The sequence below is a fragment of the Leptopilina heterotoma genome, unplaced genomic scaffold (genome assembly GCF_015476425.1).
Source record: "Leptopilina heterotoma isolate Lh14 unplaced genomic scaffold, ASM1547642v1 Lhet_245, whole genome shotgun sequence".
NCBI lineage: Eukaryota > Metazoa > Arthropoda > Insecta > Hymenoptera > Figitidae > Leptopilina > Leptopilina heterotoma.
In genome coordinates, this window is record NW_025110961.1 from 934,940 (window position 1) to 961,311 (window position 26,372).

Consider the following 26,372-nt stretch of genomic DNA (forward strand, 5'->3'; position numbering starts at 1 on the left):
AAAATGAAATCTATGACATCTGAATTTATGTCAAATGAGAATTATGTGTAATGACTTATCCGTCAAATGAAATTGATATCAAGTGAACTTTATGTCAAATGAAAATTATGTTAAATGAGATTTATACCAAATGAAATTTATGTCAAGTATATTTTATGTCAAATGAGAATTATATTAAATGGAATTTATGCTAAATGAAATTTATATAAATTTAATTTTACGTTATATAATAATTATGTTAAATGATATTCACGTCAAATGAAATTTATGTCAAGCTAATTTTATGTCTAATGATACCCAGTAAACAAAAACTAATTGAAATAAATTAAAAAGAATTCACAAAGAGTTTCAGTGAATCCCGCTTTGTGACAAATACGAATTGGAACTATGCTGCAATTTTCCTGAATTCGTCAAACTGTATTGAACTTCCAAACCTTCTATTCATACTAATTCAATGGACAAGTTTTGGGGCCTTTAATTTTTTTCAATTCGTCAGCACGAATTCAATGCATGCCTTGGTCATTTCTTACGAATTCGTTTGCACAACTTCAGGCAAATTGAATCGAATTCAATCGAATATACAAAAAGCTTGAACGAATCCCGCTTTCTACAAAAATCTTAATTCATTTCAATCCGTTTGAATTAGTTTTTTTACTGGGTATTTATGTCAAATGAGAATTACGTTAAATGACATTTATGCCAAATGAAATTGATGTCAAATGAATTTTATAACAAATCAAATTTACGTTAAATGAGTTTTATGTCAAAAGAAATTTATGTTAAATGATTTTTATGTCAGTAGAAATATATGTTACATAATTTTTATGTCAAATGGGAATTAAGTTATCTGAGTTTTATGTAACATAATATTTCTGTTTAATAAATTCTATGACAAATGATATTTATGTTAAATGGTTTTTGTGTGCAATGAAATTTATGTCAAATAATGTGCATATTATGTGAATTTTAAGTTAAGTAGTTTTATATCAAATAACTTTTTGGTTAAAAAAGATTTCGGGAATAAGCATGCGTCTCAAAGAAACGATACTCCTTCATTTGGACAGTTATTTATTGTTGATCAAAACGAAGCTTCCGAAATTCGTTGTAAGAATAATGTTCAATTAAACCGAGATATTGTTGATGGAATAGATACAGCTCTTCTGGATTGTAACCTATTTGCACAGTCCTACCGTATGATGCATGAAGAAATTAAAAAAACAATGACTGAAAATAATGCAGAAATTGAGCCTGAGATGCTATTATTATTTCCATTAAAGCCTGGGATGGATAGTAGACGTTATAATTTACAAAGTGTGAATAAAGTTGCAGCAATTTGTACTACAACTGCTGATGGTGATCTTGATTATCATTCTCATAAAAATTTCTTTTTCAATTTTTCTTTAAAACATTTATTATATTTGCGCCATTATTCTCATTGTAAGTACTTTTCATTAAAAAAATTAAAATATTAAAAAAAATAATGCGCAAGAGAAAAAAAAAAGTCCTCCAAACCAAATTTTGTTTATTTTATTCCTGTGTCTTAAAAAAATTTATAAAAAACAGGTTCAAAAGGCACCTCAAAGGTGTCACTCCCCCTTAAGTAATTGTTGACAATCTTTGTAAAAACAATAAAAACATGAACGCCCAAAATAAATATTTGAATGCAATTTTTTAAGTGGTTGTTGTTTACGACCTATAGGTAATTGTAAAGCGTTCTACTAAATATATATAAACAATTTATAAATTTTTATTTAATATCTTAATTAATAAAATATTTACTTCATTTAACGAAGTTTCTTAATTGCAATTATTTTTGTAAATAATTTAAATGAAGTAGCTTGTAACATTAAATTATCCCATTAAATTTTTTATATTTTTTATTTTAAATTTTTTATATATATATATATATATATATATATATTATTAAAAACAATATCTGTAAATAAACCAAAAAAGTTATTTATAACAAATATTTCAAATTCATATGTAATATGTTCTCTAAAATTTCTTAACTGGGTCCTACAAGTGTTCACAAGAAAAAAAGACTATCCAAAGAAATGATGAGAAATGCAAGTAATACAAGAATTGTGTCTTTCTTAATGAGTAAAGATAATTAAAAGATTTATTTTTTACAACTTCAAATTTGATTAATTTCAATTGGACAATTAGAACCGGGGATAACATTGTCTCCTATTATTGTTACTAAAAATCATAATAATTAAGATTTTTTAATAATTTTGAAGCAATTTCTTTTAGACGGATTTAGTTAATAAATAGTGATTTTTAAAAATTTATTGAATAAACGTTTTTATGTGAAATCTTGTACCAAAGTCGACCATTTTTGAAAGTGGCGAAAAATGGGGTACACTGTGATGTAATTATGCAACTGTACGGCAGAAACATTTTTTTTTCAATATTGGCCATTCGTATACAAACATATGAGTTTCCACTCTTTCCAAAAAATTTTCTAATTTTTTTTAAATAATTTTTTTCACAGAGATATTTCAAATAAAATGTAAACATTTTTCAGAGGCCTATCATTTTCTGGCGGATAGTAGTTGTTAACTAGTTAGTTCAGTATGTATTATTACAAAACCATATCTACTGCCGTAGAAAATAAAGTCTATAATTGTTATTTGTTTTTAGGTTGATGTTAGCTTGTTGGCAAATGTTAGTTATAGACGTTTTTAATTAACCCGTCAGTCTAGGCCTCTTCATCCCATCCTTACCGAAAATTTCCTAAATGTTATTATTAAATTTTATAAAAGTATTTTACAAGTGTAGAACAAAATGCGTCAAAAAAAGTAAATTTTGATATCAGACAAATTAAACTTTAAAAGCTTATATAAAATTTAGTAAATTTATATTAAAATTTGTTAAAAGTTTTCGATACTTGATATAACTATACTATATATCATATAATTTTTTTAAAGTTTAATACTTCTGCATAGTGGAGCAGAATGCATAAAAATTTAGCAAAAAATACAAAATTCAATTCCAACTTTTAATTATATTATTTTAATAAACAATAAGTCAAAGTTTGGTGAAATATAATTTTTAGATCTTTTTAACTGACGATTTTCATATAAACATGATTTAAAGTCAACCTATTTTCAACGGTTATGTTCGCGCTTTTTTGTTTATTTATCAAGGTCAGGTTTGTAACCTGATTAAAAAGTGCAATGTGATAGATTTTGAATTATTTATCATGGAATCTTCAAATTCAGGTATTTAATTGAGGGACTGGATGCTATAAGGTGTTACGCGCCGTGTTAAATGAATGGCGCGTAACACATTATAGCATCCAGCCCCTCAATTATATTATAGAAAAGATAAAATCATATTTTATAATATTTTATTTATTAAAATTCTTAAAAGAAACGATGTTCTGAAATTCAAAATATGAAAAAATTTTCTGTAAACATTAATTATTTTAGTTATGTTTCAAGCTAGTTCAAGCGTTAATTCTTGGATATTTTATTATGTTTTGATACCAAGTTTCAGAATCTGCTTGAAATTTTTTCCAATATTTGCGATTTTTCGAGAAAAAGTGATTTATTGGACACATTGCAAAATACAGAAATATGTATTTATAATAATGAATGTACTTTGTTTTGAGAAAATCTGTTAACCTTTAAAAATTAAACGTAATAAGATTTTTATTTTAAAATGTTCAACATATTTAATTAATAAAATAAAAAGTAATATTAATAAAACTTCTTACTGCCTTTTTAAAATAAAATTAACAATTTTAAAAATAATAGAATTTGAAAACTTTCTAATTTAATTTTTTTTTGAAAACACTAAAAAAATTCAATTTTGGAGAAATTACAAATAATTGCAGAAATTCAACTATTTAAAAAAAATAAAATAAAATTCTTCTTATAAAATTCAACTATGTACAAAATTTGAAAAAAAATTTTTGTAAAAATCCCAATTATCTTTATAAATAACAAAATTCTTCTCCAAAGTTCAATTATTTTCCTAAATCTCAAAAAAATTCTTGTCCTAATTTCAATTATTTTCAAAAATAAAATGCATTTTTCTAATTTCAATGATTTTTAATATCTACTATTTTAATAAAATTTCCCAAAAAAATTCAATTATTTAAAAAAAATTTAATAAAATTGTATGCAAATATTTAATTGTTTTCATAAATAATAAAAATTTTAGAGGAATTCAATTATTATTTTTCTAAATAATAAATTTCTTTTAAGGAATTCAATTATTTTCATGAATAATAATTTAAAATTCTAGAAAATAATAATTGAATTAAAATGATGAAAATAATTTTAATGAAGTTACAGTAACAATATTCTTATAATAATATAAAATAATGATTTTATTACTTGGCTTAATTTAAAAAAGGTTTGAATTTGAAATTTTTGAATGTCTTAATTCCTGTTGAAAATCCTGTTCCAAAAAGAAGATTAAAAAATAGGAATTTTGCGAATATATTTCTCATTTTTTTAAACAAAATAATAATTTTGTTAAAAAAATTGTGATTTATAAATGAAAATAATACAAAATAAATTGCATTATTATTAACTTTTTTATAATTTTTCTTTTCAAATATTTTCAATTTTAAAATTAATATATTGAAAATTATCGAATTTTTGCAAAGAATTTTATCAAAAAATTTTATGATAATAGAATTCCTTCAAAGAATTTTATTATTTAGGAAAATAACTGAATTCTTGCAAAGAATTTTATTAAAATTTTTAAAAATTCTAATTAAATTCTTTTGAAGAATTTCTTTGATTTTTTTTAAACTAATGGAGTTTCTTTAATAATTTTATTTGAAAATTTTTAAAGCTTTTGAATTTTATGAAGAAGAATTTTATTAAAAGTGAATTGAAAATAATTGAATTCTTGCGTAGAATTTTACTATTTATAAAAATTGTTTCGAAGAATTTATTAAAATTTTTGGACATATATAAATGAAATTTATGGAAATATTTTTAAATATTTGAATTCATCCGAGGAATTTATTTAAAATTGTTTTGAAATGCATTGGATTTTTGCAAAGATTTTATTATTGAAAAAAATAATTGAATTGTTCAGATGGATTTTACTATTTATAAAAATAATTAAAATGTTTCGCAAGAATTTTTAAAAAATTTATGAAATAATTAAATTTTTATGAAGAATTTTATAGAAATATTTTAAAATAATGAAAATTTTTTCAAAAAATTTAATGAAATTTGTTTTGAAAATAATGGAATTTCTTTAAAGGATTTTATTAAAATTATGTATATTCAAAATAATTTAATTCATCACAAGAATTTTATTATTTTTTAAAAATAATTGAATTCTTTCAATTTTTTGATGAATATATTTAAAAATTGCCATTGAAAGTAATTTAATTTTTATATAGAATTTTTTTAAAATATTTTAAGAATAATTGAATTATTTTTAGAAAATTTTAAATTCTTGTTAAAATTGCATTTTATGGAAATTTTTGAAAATAATTAAATTCTTTTATGTAATTTTATTTAAATTTGATTAAAAATAATTTAATTCTTGTAAAGAATTTTACTATTTATAAAAATAATTGAATTTTTTCGAAGGATTTATTAAAATTTTTGAAAATATAAACAGAATTAATTAATCTTGTACTTAATAAGTGAATTTTTTAAATTTTGATTATTAAATTATTTTAAAAATTTATAATTGAAGATTAAAAATATTTGTAATTTCCATAACAATAATAAATTGAATATCATGTCCGCGCGTAAAATTTTCTAGTAATAAATATTATAATATACAATCTATCTAAAGATAACAAAAAAACAAAAGTATAAATAAAAGACAACTTCAGAGTGTGAGGGACAGAAAAAGTGAATGAAACAATGAAAGAACATTCAAATTAATATAGTTAATTAATAATTAATTCATAATCCGCTATAACAAAAAATCTTTAAAATCTTTAATGTTAATAATTTTCATAATAAAAAATACATTTAATGCAAACTTTTTTAACATTCTGCCCCACTGTGGTCTGATATCAAAATTTACCTTTGACATATAAAATATTTTTATAAAATTTGATAGTAACTTTCTTTCCATGTACCCAATGGGAAAAATACAACTGGCAGCTTCGCTGACAGACAGCACTGGGAAGACTAACAATGGATATGGGTGATTTTGTTTTGTTTTGTTTTTTTAATGTTAAATATCACTTTTCCTTATCATTAGGGAATAATATAGTTGTAATTTGAACGGTTTTACTACAGCTATGATTATAAAAAAATTACAACAAATTTTCGAAAATTGTCTGCCACGGAGCTGACCACCCTATATATATGCATTGAATAATACTGCCGTCAACTGGGGCTACTTTATGTACGCGAGGTATTTAATATATAAAATTATTAAAAAGAACTTCTTTGTTAAAAAACCAAAAATAAGATAATTAAAATCCTTAAAACGATTAAAATTTCAACCGGTGAGCAGCATAACGACAAAAAATTAACTTTAATTAATATTTACAATTTTTTGAAATTTAGTCTTAAAACTATTTCTCTCGTTTCTCTTAAAATAACTGGAAAAGTGTATTAGATATTAAATTGTTATTCATTTAACCTTAAAATATAAATTTCAAGTTTTTAAAAAATATCATATTCAAAACGTTTAAAAAAGCTCCTATTAAAATGATGATTCAAAGTTATTTACATGTGTTTAAATGATAGTTTTATAATTATCATAATGTATTATTGTAAAATGTATATTTAAAAAGAAAAAGTGTTATTTATTTTCTGAGTAATATAAAATTGGAAGAAAGGTTGTTAATTTTTAATAAATCATGATTTTAGCAAAATCTTAGTGTTTTATTTTACATTTTGTTGTATAATATTTACAAAATATTTTGTTTAATATCTTATTCTTTTTTAATTTACTCTGAAATTCTACACAAAAGATTTAATGAATAAGAAAGGATCAAAAAAATGTTTATGCAACATTATAAAAACACAAAGTTCAATGCACAGAGTAGCCCCCATCCCGGAGTCTATTTTGTGCACAACTTTTAATGACTACAACTCCGACAAAAAAATTTATTTCATTGAATAATTCATAGGAAACCTTTAGAAGGAAGTATAACATGTGCAAATGTTGATTTTCTTTTAATTCTGAATTTGAATAAATCGCTTAGTTAAAAAAAGCATTTTCATGCACAAAATAGCCTCAGCAAAAATATTTACTATTTACTATCAGCTTGACATAACCAGAGAATTTCATTTTCATAACATTACGAAATTAGCGTATAAAACTAATTGTAGAAAAGTATTCACAAATAAGAGCGTTACGATCAACAGTAATTATACTGTGCTTCTGCTTGGTTGTTGTAAAGGCGTGTTTTTTTAATATTAAGGTGTTTTTTAATAAGTCAACGGTTGCCGAAGCACTGTAATATAAAAGGACACAACTATGTCTGTCCTCTTCTATAATATGCTCGATAATATGTGTTGTTGTAGCAACTGTTGATCCATGAATTTGCACCTTCACACTGTACGCCACAGGCGCCACGGAACTGACATTCTATGTGACACCACGGAGCTGACATTTGACATTTAAACTAACCTAACTCCGACAATTTTGCAAAATAAATCTTTTCTTTGGGCAGATAATTTGTTTCTAATATAATCTTCAAAAAAATCGTAATAATTACCACAGAGAGTGTTTAGATTAAAAGAATAGTAATACCACGATACTGACCACTTTTTTGTGAACTTTACATTTTTACAAAAAAAATTATTTTTAAGTGTAGAACTTGCAATTTTTGAACCTTTTTTTTACTGATATTTGTTGCTAATGGATCTTATTTTAGATTGTAATTCTCAGATAACATTAAAATGTGCCATAAAAAGTTAAATTATAGGGAAAAAAATCTTATTACAAAATTGAAAAAATTTGTGGACAAAACTATTTTACATTTTATAATTTTATAAGAAGTATTAGAAGATGCATTATATTATGTAGAAATTGTTCACCTATATACACAATTCATATTACAAAAATTCTCGTTTTCAGTTTCGGCGTTTTCAATAAAATTTCTGCATTTTAACTTAAAATTTTAAAAAACTGATACGCCACGGAGCTGAAATTTTGGAGGGAATTCCGCAATTTATCAAAAAATATATCTATTAGTACATATTTGTGGTTGCGAATAGGTTTTATATATACCTGTGAAATGTATCCATACCCAAGCAAAAATTTTTTATTTTGAATTTGTTTTCTGTGACGCCGCCAAATATTACAGTTACCCGTGTAGAAAAATTTCGGGGCAGTCTGGAGTCCAGTGATTGCCCCCACTAGACGCATCTGGACGGTCTAATCTGGACGGTCTAACTGTATGCTATATGGGATTTTTCTGGACGGTCTAATGTAGACTTTCTAACTGTATGCTACATGGGACTTCATTGGCATCACTAGAATTCAAAATTTTTAAAGTACAAATCAAAGTACAATCAAGACTTTCCCGTGTAGAAAAATTGTTGGGTTCTAGTGTGGTGCCAGAAAGACAGTCTATTCTCTAACTGGGCGCTGAAAAGACTGTCTGACCATGGGCTAATCAGACCAGTGACGATCGAACCACGCGTTGGTCTAGACTGGACGTGCTAATCAGGGCTAATGAGCAGTGCTAATATTTAAAATTTTAGGTTCAATTTCAATATTTCAGTTTTTTCATTTTAAATAATTTACTCAAATTTACTCGGTTCTCACGTTTATTCAATGTAATGTGAAAATATGAATTAATAATAATAATACACTCGACTCTCGGATCTTTTGCACTTATAGGACCAAATCCTCTTATATTTTTTACCAAAACAAATGCCATGGTAACGCAAAACAAAACAATATGTATAACCAAATATATAAATTAATGACATTATTTATGTTTTAGATTTAATATTTACATTTATAGTAATTGAAATTTTAATGTAATTTTAATCACATAATGGAGGAGCTGCTATAATTCACTTTAGTTAACCTAAGTTATCGTGAAATAAATATTTTGACACTCTGATAGTCATTTATTTATTTAATGTAAAAGGTAAAAGGTGCGGGAGAAAAATTGCAAAAGACTCGAGAGTGTAAAAGATCTGATGCAAAAGATCCGAGAGTCGAGTGTAAATATTATTGTTATTCATATATATGTGTGTATATGTATTTAATGACAATAACTTATTATTATAATAATTATATTATTTTCAAATAAATAATATACTGCACTAACAGTAAATATCATTTAAAATAGTAATATTGAAAAATAATTTTAATAAAAAAACAATTTGCGTTAATTGGTACATTTTTTAAATTCATTCTTTAACAGGCCTTTAACATTATTTACAAACATGTTTACAATTTTAATTTATAACACTTATACAGATTAAATATAGTAATTTTATTATTTTATATAACACTTACAATGAAAAATATCCGCTCGCATGTGGGATCGAACTCACGCCCCCCACCCTTGACGACCCGACGCGAAGCATTTAAACCGCACGGCCACTGAAGTCTGGGTGTGAACTCTCCTAATTTACTATATCAATGCCAGTGTCATATATTCTGTTGCTTATAAGGACGATGTAAAAACTATGACTAAAATTATTACACATAATAATCCCGAATTATATTAATTATTATATATGAATATTTAAATAAATAATTCTTACTGCAATTATAATCATTAAACAATTTTTTAAAGTATTACTTTCAGTTTTTTCAAAAATTTTTTAAATAATTGAATTCTTATGACGAATTTCAATAGAATTCTTAACCCTTTAACGCCCAAATGGACAAAATTTTGGTATGAAGTTTGAGGACTTATTTCGGTACTTAAAAATCAATAGAAAAATTCACGAATAATCATTTCTTATGTTTTCATATGCGCTCTATCGATTGGCGTTAAAAAAAGTCAAAAATTTATAAACAAAAAAGTTATTAATGTTTTTTATAAAAAAAGTCCAATTTTTTTAAATTTTTGTTTAATTTTCAATTTTTTTCTACTATGAAATAGAGAAAAAATAATTCCAAATGTTACAAATAACGTGACATAGATATATAACCTAGAAGATAGGACTATAGAGAGAATTAAAAATTAAAATGGCGGCTCAAAAATGGAGTTTGAAGTTCAATTTTTTTTCAAAATTTGATTCGATAGTACAAAATTGTTAAAAGTGTTTAGATCAACTTGAAATATGTTACTCGGGGGTTTTAGGGGTCGCTGATCAGGAATATGAAGTCTAATTTTAAAAATTAAAAATGTCGGATCCAATATGGCGGACAATTTTTTTAAAAACTCATTAAATTTGCTTGAAACTTGTTATTCGGGGGGTTTTGGGGTCGCTGATCATGAATCTGAAATCCAATTTTCAAAATTCAAAATGGCGGATCCAATATGGCCGACTGATTTTTAAAAACTCATTAGATTAGCTTAAAATTTGTTACTCGGGGGTTTTAGGGGTCGCTGATAACGAATCTGGAGTCCAATTTTGAAAATTCGAAATGGCGGATCTAATATGGCGGACAATTTTTCTAAAAAATCATTAGATTCGCTTGAAACTTGTTACTCGAGGGTTTTTGGGTCGCTGATTACGATTATAATGTCCAATTTTTAAAATTAAACATGGCCGCTTCAATATGACATACAAATTTTTAATTGAAATTTGATAATGACGTTCTTTAGCCATTAAAATACTTAAAAATTTTTTAATGTTTTCCAACTTTCACCAAGTGAAACGCTAAAAGTCTTTTTTTTAGGGTTTCGTTGCCAAGGGCCAAAACCTTTAAAGCAAGACTTCGGTGTAATTCCGAAAAAAATTTCAAAAAAATTTTTTAAAATATTATTAATATTAATAATATTAATATTAATATTTAAATATTAATAATAATAATAATAAATATTAATATTAATATTAATATTTTATTATTATTAATATTATTATTATTAATATTATTATTATTATTATTATTATTATTATTATTATTATTATTATTATTATTATTATTATTATTATTATTATTATTATTATTATTATTATTATTATTATTATTATTATTATTATTATTATTATTATTATTATTATTATTATTATTATTATTATTATTATTATTATTATTATTATTATTATTATTATTATTATTATTATTTATTTTTAATATTAATATTAATATTTATTATTATTATTATTAATATTTTTATTTTTTTTTTATTTTTTTTTTTTCAAAAAAATTTCGGTGAGACTTCCGTCCGTAATTCTTACGTCTTAAGTTTTAAGTCTTATGTATTAAGTCTCAAGTCTTATAGCGAGACTTCGGTATAAAAAGTTCTTAAGTCTTAAGTTTTAAGTCTTATGTATTAAGTCTTATGTCTTAAGTCTTAAGACAACATTACAACCGTTGCTATGTTAATGGTTGACATAACAACCGTTGCCATGGCTACCGTTGCAATGTTAATGGTTGCTAAAATAACCGTTGCCGCGGCAACCGTTGATATAGTAATAGTTGCCATAGCAACTGTTACTATAGTAATAAAAAAATGTACAATCTTAAGTACATAACAAATTTATAAATAAATTATTATTTATTTATTTTTTTGTCATTGTAGGCCACGAAACCCTATGATTTAGGCGCATTGCGCCTGCTTCTCTCATTGATTTTTTATTTTTCAAATAAATTATGTCTTTTTTTAAATATATTTTTTTGGATTTAATATATTGATAAGTAAAATTATTCGAATTAAAACTGTGAATAATGATTTTTGAAAGGTTTTACAAGAGCTGCAAGCTGGAGATAAAAAAATTGTTTTTTTCAATTTGACCTTGAAATAAGTAATGATTAAAATAAAGCACATACATTTCCATTTTTTTACCTTTAAATTCAAAAATTATAATAACAAATAAAAAGAAGAAAAACACACAAAAAATGAAAAAATAAAAAAGAATAAAAATATAAAGTTCAAAAATAACAAAAAAAGACTTACCAGTTCGCGTTTACCTTCACGTGGTTAAAGTTGGCAAACATTAAAAATATTTTAAGTATTTTAATGGCTAAAGAACGTGATTATCGAATTGCAACTGAAAATTCGTCTGTCATTTTGGAGCGGCCATGTTCAATTTTGAAAATTGGATTTCAGATTCATAATCACCGACCCCAAAAACCCCCGAATAACAAGTTTCAAGCAAATTTAATGAGTTTTTAAAAAAATTGTCCGACATTTTGGATCCGCCATTTCGAATTTTGGAAATTGGACTCCAGATTCGCGATCAGCGACCCCTAAAACCCCCAAGTAACAAATTTTAAGCTAATCTAATGAGTTTTTGAAAATTTGTCGGACATATTAAATCAGCCATTTTGAATTTTAAAAATTGGATTTCAGATTCATAATCAGCGACCCCAAAAACCCCCGAATAACAAGTTTCAAGGAAATTTAATAAGTTTTTAAAAAAATTGTTCGCCATATTGGATCCGCCATTTTGAATTTTTAAAATTGGACTCCAGATTCGTGATCAGCGACTCCTAAAACCCTCGAGTAACAAATTTTAAGCGAATCTAATGAGTTTTTAAAAATTAGTCGGACATATTGGATCCGCCATTTTGAATTTTGAAAATTGGATTTCAGATTCATAATCAGCGACCCCAAAAACCCCTGAATAACAAGTTTCAAGCAAATTTAATGAGTTTTTAAAAAAATTGTCCGCCATATTGGATCCGCTATTTTGAATTTTTAAAATTAGACTTCAGATTCGTTACCAGCGACCCTAAAACCCCTGAGTAACAAATTTTAAGCTAATCTAAACACTTTTAACAATTTCGTACTATCGAATCAAATTTTGAAAAAAAATTGAACTTCAAACTCCATTTTTGAGCCGCCATTTTAATTTTTAATTTTCTCTATAGTCCTATCTTCTAGGTTATATATGGGTGATTTTCACGTAACTGTGCAATTTTAAGATCAGTTTTAAAAGAAAAAGATTTTGTTTTTTTAATGTTAAATATCACTTTTCCTCATCATTAGAGCATAATATAGTTGTAATTTGAACGGTTTTACTTCAAGAAGGACCCTTTTTTTCTTTTTCTTGTACCAAAAAAAGCTTAAGATGTGTACTTTCAATATCTAAAACGAAAAAATGACGCTTTTTTCGAATTATTAAATAATTAATTAATAAAAATTGAAATATTTTACAACAAAATAAAGTTAACGCAATTCTGAAGTTACTACTGTAAAACATTACAAAAATTAATGTATATGCTCCGAAATTTTTATTTTTTGTAAACTACTATCATATTCGTAATTAGAGATCCCAAGAACCCCCGAGTAATTATTTTCAAGCGAATCCGATGAAGTTTTGAAAAGTGTCCGCCATATTGGATTCGCCATTTTGAATTTTTAAAAACTATTATCATATTCGTCATCAGCGACCCCAAAAACCCCCGAGTAACCAGTTTTAAGCGAATCCGATGAAGTTTTGAAAAATGTCCGCCATATTGGATTCGCCATTTTGAATTTATGAAAACTATTATCATATTCGTAATCAGCGACCTTAAAAACCCCCGAGTAACCAGTTTCAAGCGAATCCGATGAAATTTTGAAAAAAGTGTTCGCCATATTGGATTCGCCATTTTGAATTTTTAAAAACTATTATCATATTTGTAATCAGCGACCCAAAAAACCCCCGAGTAACCAGTTTCAAGCGAATCTGTGAGGTTTTTAAAAAAATGTGCACTTGCTGTATATTATTTATTAAAAAGTCAACTTTGAACTCCATTTTTGATCCGCCATTTTGTTTTTTTCTAATTTTTATTTTACAACATTTTAGGTTAGACATTTTTGACGCGATATTTTTACCTTTGAGACGTATTCCTTCGCCATAAATAATAAAAAAAATTTGATTTTCAAAAAAAAATCTTTAAAAAATTGTGTTTTTTTTTAAATAACTGTATGTAATTTGTTTATTTATAAATTTTCAATATTTGTTATTGCAGCATTCGAAAGAGCGGTTCCTGAGCTTTAAGAAATGTCTATTGCAAAATTTTTAGCAATCCGTTTTCATACTAAAAATTGCTCCCAAAGTTCGGATAAAATTTTTGTACATTTGGTCCTTAAAGGGTTAAGTATAATTATACACTTTTCGAAGAATTCGATTGAAATTGTATTAAAAATAATTAAGAAATTCTGAGATTAACTAAGAAATTTTTTATAATAAAAAAGTTCTAAAAATTTTATTATTTATAAAAATAATTGAATTAATGAGAAGAAACTTATAAAAAATTTGTAAATACTTATTGAATTTTTGTGAAAGGTTTTTTACTTATGAAAGTAATTAAATTTTTGCTTACATTTTATTTTGCCAAGAATCTTGTTAAAAATTTGAAAAATAATTGAATTTCAGAAAACTATTTTATTATTTATAAAGATAATTGAAATTTTGATGAGAATTTAAACAAATTTTTGAACATAATTGAGCACCTGGATCGTAGAAGGGCACGTAAATTTTTCTCGGCCGAAATCGAAATCCCCTGGACACTCAAAATTCAACTTCTGAATTTAGACATTTTAAATATACATCTTTATAGAAAATTTCATTGCGCATCTTTTTTTCTTATGAAATTTTTTTGTATCTATTACCGTTTTCGAAATATTTGAGAAAAATTGATTTTTTGAAAACTGCAAATTTAATGACATTTTTCACTTCAACTCGCGATAATTCAGATGATTTTAAATATTTTTCAATGTACCAAAAAAGAAAATACGTCTAAAGATATTCTACAAATGATAAAAAAGGAAAAAAATTATTTTCTTTATAAACAAAATTGTTATTAACATAGATGTTTATTAATTGTTATTAAAATTGTTATTAATTTTTGTCTTTATTAATGTAAAAAACATAAAATACAATCTTCTCGGTTCTCGTTTAACGGGCGAATTTTAAGTAACAAAGAACTTTCAGTGAGAAAGTTATTCATTATGGACCAAAGAAGTTTTCTGGAAAATCACAGGGTTAATAATTAATTACTGTTGAAATGGTGAATGTTTAAAGTTGATACCGTCCAAACGTGTGGCATGCGCGATGGCCATAACCTATGAAACGACCCTCCCAAGCCTCCTAAGCACCTGTGGCGAGTGACGCGTGCTACACATTCGGACAGTATCAACTTTAAACATTCACCATTTCAACACTAATAAATTATTAACCCTGTGATTTTCCAGAAAACTTCTTTGGTCCATAATGAACAACTTTCTCACTGAAAGTTCTTTGTTACTTAAAATTCGCCCGTTAAACGAGAGCCGTGAAGATTGTATTTTATGTTTTTTACATTAATAAAGAAAAAAATTAACAACAGTTTTGTTTATAAAGAAAATAAATTTTTTCCTTTTTTATCATTCGTAGAATATCTTTAGACGTATTTTCTTTTTTGTTACATTGAAAAATATTTAAAATCATCTGAATTATCGCGAGTTGAAGTGAAAAATGTCATTAAATTTGCAGTTTTCAAAAAATCAATTTTTCTCAAATATTTCGAAAACGGTTATAGATACAAAAAAATTTCATAAGAAAAAAAGATGCGCAATGAAATTTTTTATAAGGATGTGTATTTAAAATATTAAAATTCAAAAATTGAATTTTAAGTGTCTAGGGGACTTTGATTTCGGCCGAGAAAAATTTACGTTCCCTTCTACGATCCAGGTGCTCAATTGAATTTCTGTGTAGAATTTGGATACTTTTGAAAATAATTAAATTTCTACTGTATCTGTATCTGTATCTGTATCTGTTATCTGTAACTTCTCCAACACTCAATTGTTTATAGTGTTTTTAACTAAAATTCTTCTACAGATAAATTATTTTTAATAATTAATCAAATACAATATTTTAAAAAATTTATCTAATTTCAGGAGAATTTGAATTATTAGGCATTTTTCAAAAATCTAAGTTCTTTAGAATTTTTAATTAAATTCATTGAAAATTTTATTTATAATAATTCATATAAACCTACAATATTTATTTTTGAACGATTCTTTAGATTGACTAAATTATTCCATTGAATTTTGAAGTGACAATCCATGTATAAATTCAAAGAAGACCGACAAATCGGGCACTAAAGTCTTGATTGTACCCAGGCAGAAAAGTTGGAGGTGTGCCAGCACTAACGACCGGCATGGTACCGAACCGGTTGTAAAGTCGGACATATGCCGGTACCGGCAAAAAGGTACCGGGCCTGATATGAAATAAATACCGGCCCAGTACCGGCCCGGTGGTAAATGTGGATTTCTACCGGTACTGGTAGTGTGTACCGGGCCGGTTGATTAAAAATATCTGGCCCAGCACCGGCCCGGTACTATAATTTACTTCTTTTTTTATACCGCCGAAGGAGATTTGCCGGTGATAATATTTGTACCGGCCCAGCACCGGCGTATCACCGGCCCGGTACTATAATTTACTTCTTTTTTTATACCGCCGAAGGAGATTTGCCGGTGATAATATTTGTACCGGCCCAGCACCGGCGTATCACCGGCCCGGTACTATAATTTACTTCTGTTTTTATACCGCCGAAGGAGATTTGCCGGTGATAATATTTGTACCGGCCCAGCACCGGCGTATCACCGGCCCGGTACTATAATTTACTTCTGTTTTTATACCGCCGAAGGAGATTTGCCGGTGATAATATTTGTACCGGATCAGCACCGGCGTATCACCGGCCCGGTACTATAATTTACTTCTGTTTTTATACCGCCGAAGGAGATTTGCCGGTGATAATATTTTTACCGGCCCAGCACTGGCGTATCACCGGCCCGGTACTGTCATTTCGCTCTGGTTTATACCACCGAAGGAGATTTGCCGGTGATAATATTTGTACCGGCCCAGCACCGGCGTATCACCGGCCCGGTACTGTCATTTCGCTCTGTTTTATACTGCCGACGGAGATTTGCCGGTGATAATATTTTTACCGGCCCGGTACTACTATTTGGTTTTGTTTTTATACGGACGAAGGAGATTTTCCGGTGATAATATTTGTGCCGGCCCAGCACCGGCCCAGCACAAAAATTTACTTAATGCTTTCTACTGGCACAGAAGTTTTGGCGACAAAAATATTAGTACTAACCCAGTGTCCTCCCAGTTGTTTGCCAATGTTAAACTATCAGAAAAAGAATTAAAGAAAAGAAAAAAAATTTGAAAATTAATTAATTAATTAATTAATTAAATTATTAATAATAAATTAATTAGTTAGTTGTGCCGGCAATTATATTAATACCGAGTAGGTTGCTTATTGGTGCCGGCCCGGTATTTAACCGGTGAATAGGGCGGTTATTATTATTTATAATTACTATTTTTATTTATTTATTTTTAATAATTTAAATTAAATTAAAATAAATTAGAAATACAAATACTGGCCCGGTACCGCACCGATTGAATATTAGTGCCGGCCCGGTACTGCTGCCAGGTGGAATGTCGGTTGGACTTTATAAGCTCACTTTGCATTTGCTTTCCATATGCAGGTTTAGGTTAGCGGATGTGGTGTCGACTTTGCAGCCTCAGGGTCCGGAGTTCAATTCCTCGAGTCTTCAGATTTTTCTATAATTGTTTATGTTTCTCTGTTTCAGCATTTAATATATTTACTGTTTCCAATTTAAAATTAATAATAACATTGATAATAATAATAATAATTAAACAATTAATCAGACTGAAATATAATTTTTTTAACCGGCCCGGTACCACACCGGTTGTTTTTTAGTGCCGGCCCGGTACTGCGTCAGATATTTATTAGTGCCGGCCCGGTACGTATGCCGGATACCTGCCGCAGTTATCATCCGGCAATTTGCCGGTACCAAGGCGGTGAAAATTACGGTCTTATGCCGGTACCGCCCCGGCACTTATAATCCGCCGTTTGTACCGGGCCGGTACCATCCCGGTCGTCAATTTCTACCTGGGTACTTTGATTTGTACTTTAACTTTAAAAATGTCATTAAATTTGCAGTTTTCAAAAAATCAATTTTTCTCAAATATTTCGAAAACAGTAATAGATACAAAAAAATTTCATAAGAAAAAAAGATGCGCAATGAAATTTTCTATAAAGATGTATATTTAAAATGTCTAAATTCAGAAGTTGAATTTTGAGTGTCCAGGGGATTTCGATTTCGGCCGAGAAAAATTTACGTGCCCTTCTACGATCCAGGTGCTCAATTATGTTCAAAAATTTGTTTAAATTCTCATCAAAATTTCAATTATCTTTATAAATAATAAAATAGTTTTCTGAAATTCAATTATTTTTCAAATTTTTAACAAGATTCTTGGCAAAATAAAATGTAAGCAAAAATTTAATTACTTTCATAAGTAAAAAACCTTTCACAAAAATTCAATAAGTATTTACAAATTTTTTATAAGTTTCTTCTCATTAATTCAATTATTTTTATAAATAATAAAATTTTTAGAACTTTTTTATTATAAAAAATTTCTTAGTTAATCTCAGAATTTCTTAATTATTTTTAATACAATTTCAATCGAATTCTCCGAAAAGTGTATAATTATACTTAAGAATTCTATTGAAATTCGTCATAAGAATTCAATTATTTAAAAAAATTTTGAAAAAACTAAAAGTAATACTTTAAAAAATTGTTTAATGATTATAATTGCAGTAAGAATTATTTATTTAAATATTCATATATAATAATTAATATAATTCGGGATTATTATGTGTAATAATTTTAGTCATAGTTTTCACATCGTCCTTATAAGCAACAGAATATATGACACTGGCATTAATATAGTAAATTAGGAGAGTTCACACCCAGACTTCAGTGGCCGTGCGGTTTAAATGCTTCGCGTCGGGTCGTCAAGGGTGGGGGGCGTGAGTTCGATCCCACATGCGAGCGGATATTTTTCATTGTAAGTGTTATATAAAATAATAAAATTACTATATTTAATCTGTATAAGTGTTATAAATTAAAATTGTAAACATGTTTGTAAATAATGTTAAAGGCCTGTTAAAGAATGAATTTAAAAAATGTACCAATTAACGCAAATTGTTTTTTTATTAAAATTATTTTTCAATATTACTATTTTAAATGATATTTACTGTTAGTGCAGTATATTATTTATTTGAAAATAATATAATTATTATAATAATAAGTTATTGTCATTAAATACATATACACACATATATATGAATAACAATAATATTTACATATTATTATTATTAATTCATATTTTCACATTACATTGAATAAACGTGAGAACCGAGTAAATTTAGGTAAATTATTTAAAATGAAAAAACTGAAATATTGAAATCGAACCTAAAATTTTAAATATTAGCACTGCTCATTAGCCCTGATTAGCACGTCCATTTTGGACTAACGCGTGGTTCGATCGTCACTGGTCTGATTAGCCCATGGTCAGACAGTCTTTTCAGCGCCCAGTTAGAGAATAGACTGTCTTTCTGGCACCACACTAGAACCTAACAATTTTTCTACACGGGATAGAAAAAACTCCATTGAATTCCGGGTGGGTAATTACCCACCCAACCCACGTCATTTACCTGGCCTAATCAGCACTACACTGGCATTTCCCATTGGGTACAAAGTAGTATAAAGTCATGATTGTCAAATGAAAGTTTCTTTAGGCCGTCGTAAGGTGCTCATATGACTATATGTAATTTCCTATTTAAAACTTTTAACAAGATCTGAGCGTCACTGAAAAAATGAAAGGGCCTAACCAGCTTCCTGCATTTTTTCTAGAACTTACTAAACTTTCACTTCAGGTGATGAGAATTTACATTCAGAGAAAAATTTTATTTCAACGAAGTATAATTTATTTCTTATTTGAGCTAAATAAAAGTATATTTTGTCTCCAGAGTCTACTAAATTGTTTATTTGTTTTAAACACAAATTATATTTTAACACAAACAAAACTTATTTGAAGCAAATAAAATTTTATTACAGCCAAATAATATTTATTTAAAACAAAATTAAGAAAACTAGTTGCTTCTGAGTCAAATATATCTTTTTTATGGGTGTAGGTAAACTATTTAAATATTTTGTAAGAGTAGCAGCTACATAGAAAAAACTTGGTCTCATTTTTGTTGTACACTCGAATCTCGCTATAACGAGAAGTTCGGGAGTCAAGTCTCCCTCTATTACTAGCGCAAGAGGAGAAATGAAATATCCCCACTTTTAAGATTCTCCATTCATTTTTTTTGTGTTTACAATTTACGTAATGTCAAAATTACAAACGTAACCTAGTTTAATTTGAACTTCAACATACAGAAAAATTTATATGAGCTAAAATTTTGAAGATATTCGACTCCTTGACATAATTTAAAAAAAGAAGTGACTTTTTATGCTCATATGATATAAATAAAATTTATTTTAACCAAATTTAAATCAACAGAATGTGCATTTGTTTATAAATAGTGGGGGTAATCGGGAGGAAATTTTTCTCGCTATACCGAGAGACAGAGCCCTCGTTATAGAGAGCGCTCGTTATAGAGAAGGTCGTTATAGCGAGATTTGAGTGTATCTCATTTTGAGTAGTATACTCTATTTGGACAAACGACTAACTTCAAGTTGCTCAAAAAATAATAAGCATTACAGGTCGATAAATATTTTTAGAACGTTGGGTTGATAACATTTGTAGTTTTGTCATGTTATGCCATTTCATATATTTACTGCAAAAAATTTTAATTTTAATTAATTTAAGTTTAAGTATAAGAGAATTATTATAATACTAGATAAAATATCGTGCGTGTAGTTTTTGATTTTCATGTCAATAATACATTTTTAGCAATAATATCTACAAGTATTTCTAATTTTCTTATAAAATAAAACAAAGTTTAATTTCTTTTTAGTATTTCTTAAATACAAATTAAAAAACAGAAAGTTGCTCACACGGAAAAAAATTAATCTCTAAACTTGAAATAATATTAATTTGAAGTCCAATGAAATATAAGTGTATCTAAATTAAACATTAAAGTCACAATTACTGTGATAAGATGTGTTTGATTGTGTCAAACTTTATACCAGAAAACGCCATAAATTCACATCTCTGATTTAGAGATTTGTTAATTTCGCAACTTTTTTTATATGAATTAGGTACATTGTGTTTTAAGTTAATCAGTGACAAAAATGATTTAAACCATTTTAATTAATTAAGTATTAATTTTATTTTCAAATATCCAAATAAAAGCGAAGGTCTGTGAAGGAAGGTCTGTGAAATTTTAAGGTTACAATTGTCGCCCGACAAAATACGGCACTGACTGATTTAGATGACGTGAAATAGGTAAATAAACATTTTTCAACCACTTTTTCTCTAAACACAGACACTTTTTACAAAATAGGCCAACATACAATGGGTAAGAATCTTCTTAATAACCTGAATTCAAAAGATTGTTTAAATTCATGCAGAAACGCGGTTGTCAAGCGGTTGTAAAATGTAAAATTGGAAATGATTGGAAAGTAATGTAATGACAGACAACAAGAAGCGGATTACTGCCAGTCGCCAGAAGAGGGCAGAAGCATGCAGAGAGCACAATGGTCCAGCTGTTATATTCTTAGCATTACATCACTTTCCAATTTTACATTTTACAACCGCGTTTCTGCATGAATTTAAACCATCTTTTGAATTTAGGTAATTAAGAAGATTCCTACTCGTTGTATGTTGGCCTATTTTGTAAAAAGTGTCTGTGTTTAGAGAAAAAGTGGTTGAAAAATATTTATTCACCTATTTCACGTCATTTAAATCAGTCAGTGTCGTATTTTGTCGGGCGATAATTGTAACCTACAATTTTTACAGACCTTCCAACGCCGTTAAAACAAAAAAATGAAATAAAAATATAAAATTCGTATTGTGTTTTAAAAATATCCAACTACTTTTTTATACTTGTCAATGTATAGTTCATACAGGGAAAACAATATAAATATTTTGTGAATAATTCTCACTCTAAATTGTGATAAATTATAAATTCTTATTACATCGAGTTATTACAAAAATAAGAATTATATAAATATACGACTAAAATTTTTAATATTGTTTATTCAAATAATATATTAGATTTGAATTTATTCAAGTAAGTTGATAGTTTAGAACATATGTTCCATATGTCATAAAATTTGAGATTCCTAATATCATTTTTAGGCATAAGAAATACGTGTTCTTCACAATACTAATATTCGGATTAGATATAATACCAAATTTCAGTTTTAGTGATCTGCTTACATCTTACATCCGATTCCAGTGATAGTTTATGCCTAAATCTCAGATTTAATCTCTAATTTAGAGATTAATTTTTTTCCGTGCAGTATTATTTAAATATATTCCAAATGTCTATTTGTATTAAATATATTTTTATTAATTATATCACAGAACTAATTACGAATATCATTCAATAATCAATAGACTTAGTAGAGAGACTAATGACCTTCCTACTTGTATAGATTTTTTTATGTCAACTTTACTAGATTCACCGAATTATGATGGAATAGAAACTAGCAAATTTTTTACTTATTTCTAAAAAGACTGTTAGTTTTGTTTAAACTTTGTGAAAGACATTAATGATGCAAATTTAATTCTTTTGTTCAAAAACAAATAACTGAGAATTTTGAATGAAAATTGTGATTAAGAAATAAAAATTATATTTATTTATTTCACTTATTTCTAAAAAAAATTATAATTTCGTTTTACATCAATTGTAAAATTATAAAGATTGACTTTTTATAGAAGAAATTTTTTAAGGTCCTAATTTATTAAAAGTAATTGTAAACAATTTAATTATTGGAAATGATTAAATTATATCACTTTAAACAAACATTTTTGACACTTAAAAATATAGCTTAAAAAAGCTAAAATTACAAATAATTTTTCTCTTAAGGACTGTTTAGAATAGATTTTTTACTAAGAACATGAATACAATCAGAAAAGTGAATTAAAGTTGTGCAAATATTTTGCTTCTTTTTGTAAAACAAAATTATAATAACAAAACTTTAGTTTTGGATGGTCACAAGTTTCAGTTTATCAGTTTCCCTGACAATTTACTGACAATAAAATTATTTTCCCTGACAAAATTCTTTTTACAGGAAAATATGTCCATGTTTTTTTGCTTCAGTTTATTAATATATAATATTTTCAAAAAATTAAACTAATCAAATTTTTGAAGAATTTTAATTGTAAATAGGTATGACCATGATTACTCCGAAGTCTTAATAAGTTCTATAAAATAAATTTTTATTTGTTTTATTCGAATGTAATTAAATCTTAAAAAATTATGATAGAAGAATTCAAAGAATTAAGCAGTTTTTAATAATATTTTAATATAATTTTTCAGAAACAATTGAATTTATTAAAAGAGTTTTTGTATTATTTAAAATAACTAATTAATTTTTTGAGGAATTTTAATGAAACATTTTGAACAAATGTTATTATTTTTTGTATGTATTTGAATTTTCGAAAATATGTAATTGCTAGTACTGAAAATACTAAATTTAAAAAAATTATAAGCTAACTTTAATTAATTTTCATTTTTAAATTTATGTTTAAAGATTTTTCATTAAATTTTTTGATAATTCATTAAAAATTTGCAATTAAATATCTTCAAAAGTTGATTTTTAAAAAATTCTAACAAAATACTTGAAAAAAATTAATTATTTTCAATTAAATTTTACTAAATTTTAATTATTCAAAATCTTTTTAATTGTATTATTTCGAAAATTTAAATAGAAAAATGATTCAAAAATAGTTATTGAAAAATTTGTTTATAGTTATTTTTTGCACTATAAAAATCGAAATGAGTTACATTTAATCCAAAAAAATTTATTTTGGTGCAATATTTGGAAAAAAAGTCAGAGAGTCCCAATTTTTGAAAATAAGTTGAAAAAAATCCCAATTTTTCTCAATTCAAAAATTTTTTTTTCCTGACCATGTTTTAAATAGAATTAAAAAGAATTTGTATAATTTTTATTTGTTAATTACAATTTTTGTAAAAAAGATTAATTATTTTTAAAGGAGAAAAATTTGCATAATTTGTTTTTTCTCAATGACAATTTATTCACAATATTTTTTAAGTTTCATTAAACAGAATTTCTATTTTACGAATGTGTACAATTTGTACCTTATCTGAAAACTCGACGTATTAACAAAAAACAATAAAATAATAAATAAAAACAAATTTTTTTAAATTAATAAGGTTTTTTTAAAATTAATTAAAAATATAAATTTTGAATTAATTATAAAATAAAAAATTATAATATAATCTATCAAAACTTAACAATAGAAAAGAATACACACAAAGTTTGAATACTAACTTCGAACAAATAGAAAAAATAAATAAATATAGCTTAATATGTTCTTATTTTAATATAAAAATTTGTAACGCTTATAGAGGACCTCATGTATACAAGGGTGCAGTCTATATCGAATTATTAACAAATAATAATAATATAAATAGTCATATATTCAATTGGCTCTAAAATGTACATATTATTAAAAAATTCAACACGTTTTTCCTTCCAATGAGGAGGAAAAACTAACTAAAAAATAAATATATTACAATTATTTATTTATTTTTCTTTTATAATCATTATATTATTAATTATTTAAAATTATAATAACTAACAACACTAATAAGTTTTCAAGAAATTGTTATGTGATAACCGCTCACATAAGTTTTAACAGGATATTTTATTGGGTTATAACACAAGAATACATATGCAACTTTCGATGGTCTCATTTCAAAATTACATATTCCAACATATCAAGGTCTTCTGTACAGTGGAATTCATCACTGATTCACAGCCAGTTTTTCACATGACCTAGTTGTGTCAAGTTTCAGTATTCTATTTTTTATTTCCTGAATCCAACAACTTTCTCCAGGATCTTCTTCAACATGCAGCTCTTTCATGAATGTTACTTCCAAACGTTTTAACTCAATTTATTCATATTTCTATCACATTGATTCTATTAATTATTATTTATAAAAATTTTTTTTTAATATATATCATTTAATTAATTGATTTGACTAAAAAAATTCATTTATTATTAGAAAGTAGAGCTTTAAAAATTTAACCTTAACTTCCGGATAGCAAACATTAATAACTAATTGAATATCATATACGGATGTAAAACAAGATGTCTCGAAAAAATAAAAATGATAGTACTCACTAATAAAAAGCAGGACAGAAAGACCAATAGAATCTTCTCCCGTTTACTTGATATCGTCTTATCCATCGTTTATAATTTGAACACGTGCTGCTGTAAATAAAAAAAACAAGAAGGAGAATACAATTTTTTAAAATTGTTTTATTTGTAAGCATTGTATTACCAGTGAAAATGTTAATTCTGAATAAAAAATCAAAATGAAAAAAAACTTTTTCCTCTTTTAAAAATAAAATAAGAAAGTATCATCAATTCGGATATTTATATCCGTAATGTATTAATTTGTTAATGTATCAATGCTCACATACGGGTTTGGAATTAGTGGTACACTCATCGGTGATTCAGATTTAGAAAGTTAACTTTCTTAATTTGAATCTATGGAATCTCACTTAAAGTGAATCAGCAATAAGTTAATCGACAAATATTAGTGAAATATGAAATTAGAACCCAGTTAATTTTTTTATATCAGAATAAATTTGATTGCAATAGTAACACTAGTAATTAATTTCCTAAAAAAACTAACATTCATGCTGATAACAAGGTGCTAGCTTCATCTTAAAACCTTTAATCTCAAGCAGTCATTTAATAACATTTAAAAGAAAAACACATCTTTTAATTAAAAGTAGTTTTAACAGAATTCGGATAATAAGAATATCTTTAAAATATCCTTAAATTACACTGCTAAGAGAATGGAATATTTCAATTCTTTCTAAGTTATGGATTCAGCATTTTAATATAATAGATAAATAATTTATTCTATTTGCATTTAAATTCTAAGTGTCTGAACAAAGTCACACACACACACACACACATATATATATATATATATATATATATATATATATATATATAATATTTCAAGCTGAATAAGAATTTAAAAATAACAATTAATTTAACAAGTTACTTTTAGCATAGACGTTAGACTTTATATATATATATATATATATATAATTTAAAAAAAATTATTACAGAAATTTGTAGACAGAAGGAATACGTATGATTGTGAATTTTCAATTTACAATAAGACAAATTATTTGAATAAAATAAATAATATAATAGTATTTCTTTCCTTTTTCATGACAGCCATTAACGGTATGAATTTTCACTACTTTATATATAGAGCGTATAAGAAGTGAAAGCGCACAGTATTTATGAAAAAGTAGGAAATAATTTTTATACACTGCATTGTTTCAAAGAGAAATTAACATTTTAAAATAAGTCTGCTTT

General features: G+C 26.0%; 1 protein-coding gene across 4 annotated transcripts in view; it reads right to left on the reverse strand.

Annotated features, from left to right (window-relative positions):
- LOC122503118 overlaps nucleotides 1–26,372 on the reverse strand; it is a 111,286-nt gene that overhangs the window by 69,141 nt on the left and 15,773 nt on the right. For 3 of the 4 annotated variants that reach the window (XM_043613556.1, XM_043613557.1, XM_043613554.1), the window contains exon 2: nucleotides 25,152–25,241. In XM_043613556.1, the coding sequence (XP_043469491.1) occupies nucleotides 25,152–25,217 (66 nt within the window). In that variant the 5' untranslated portion in view covers nucleotides 25,218–25,241. The remainder of the gene's footprint in view (nucleotides 1–25,151; nucleotides 25,242–26,372) is intronic. The other variant, XM_043613555.1, reaches the window with a different exon arrangement.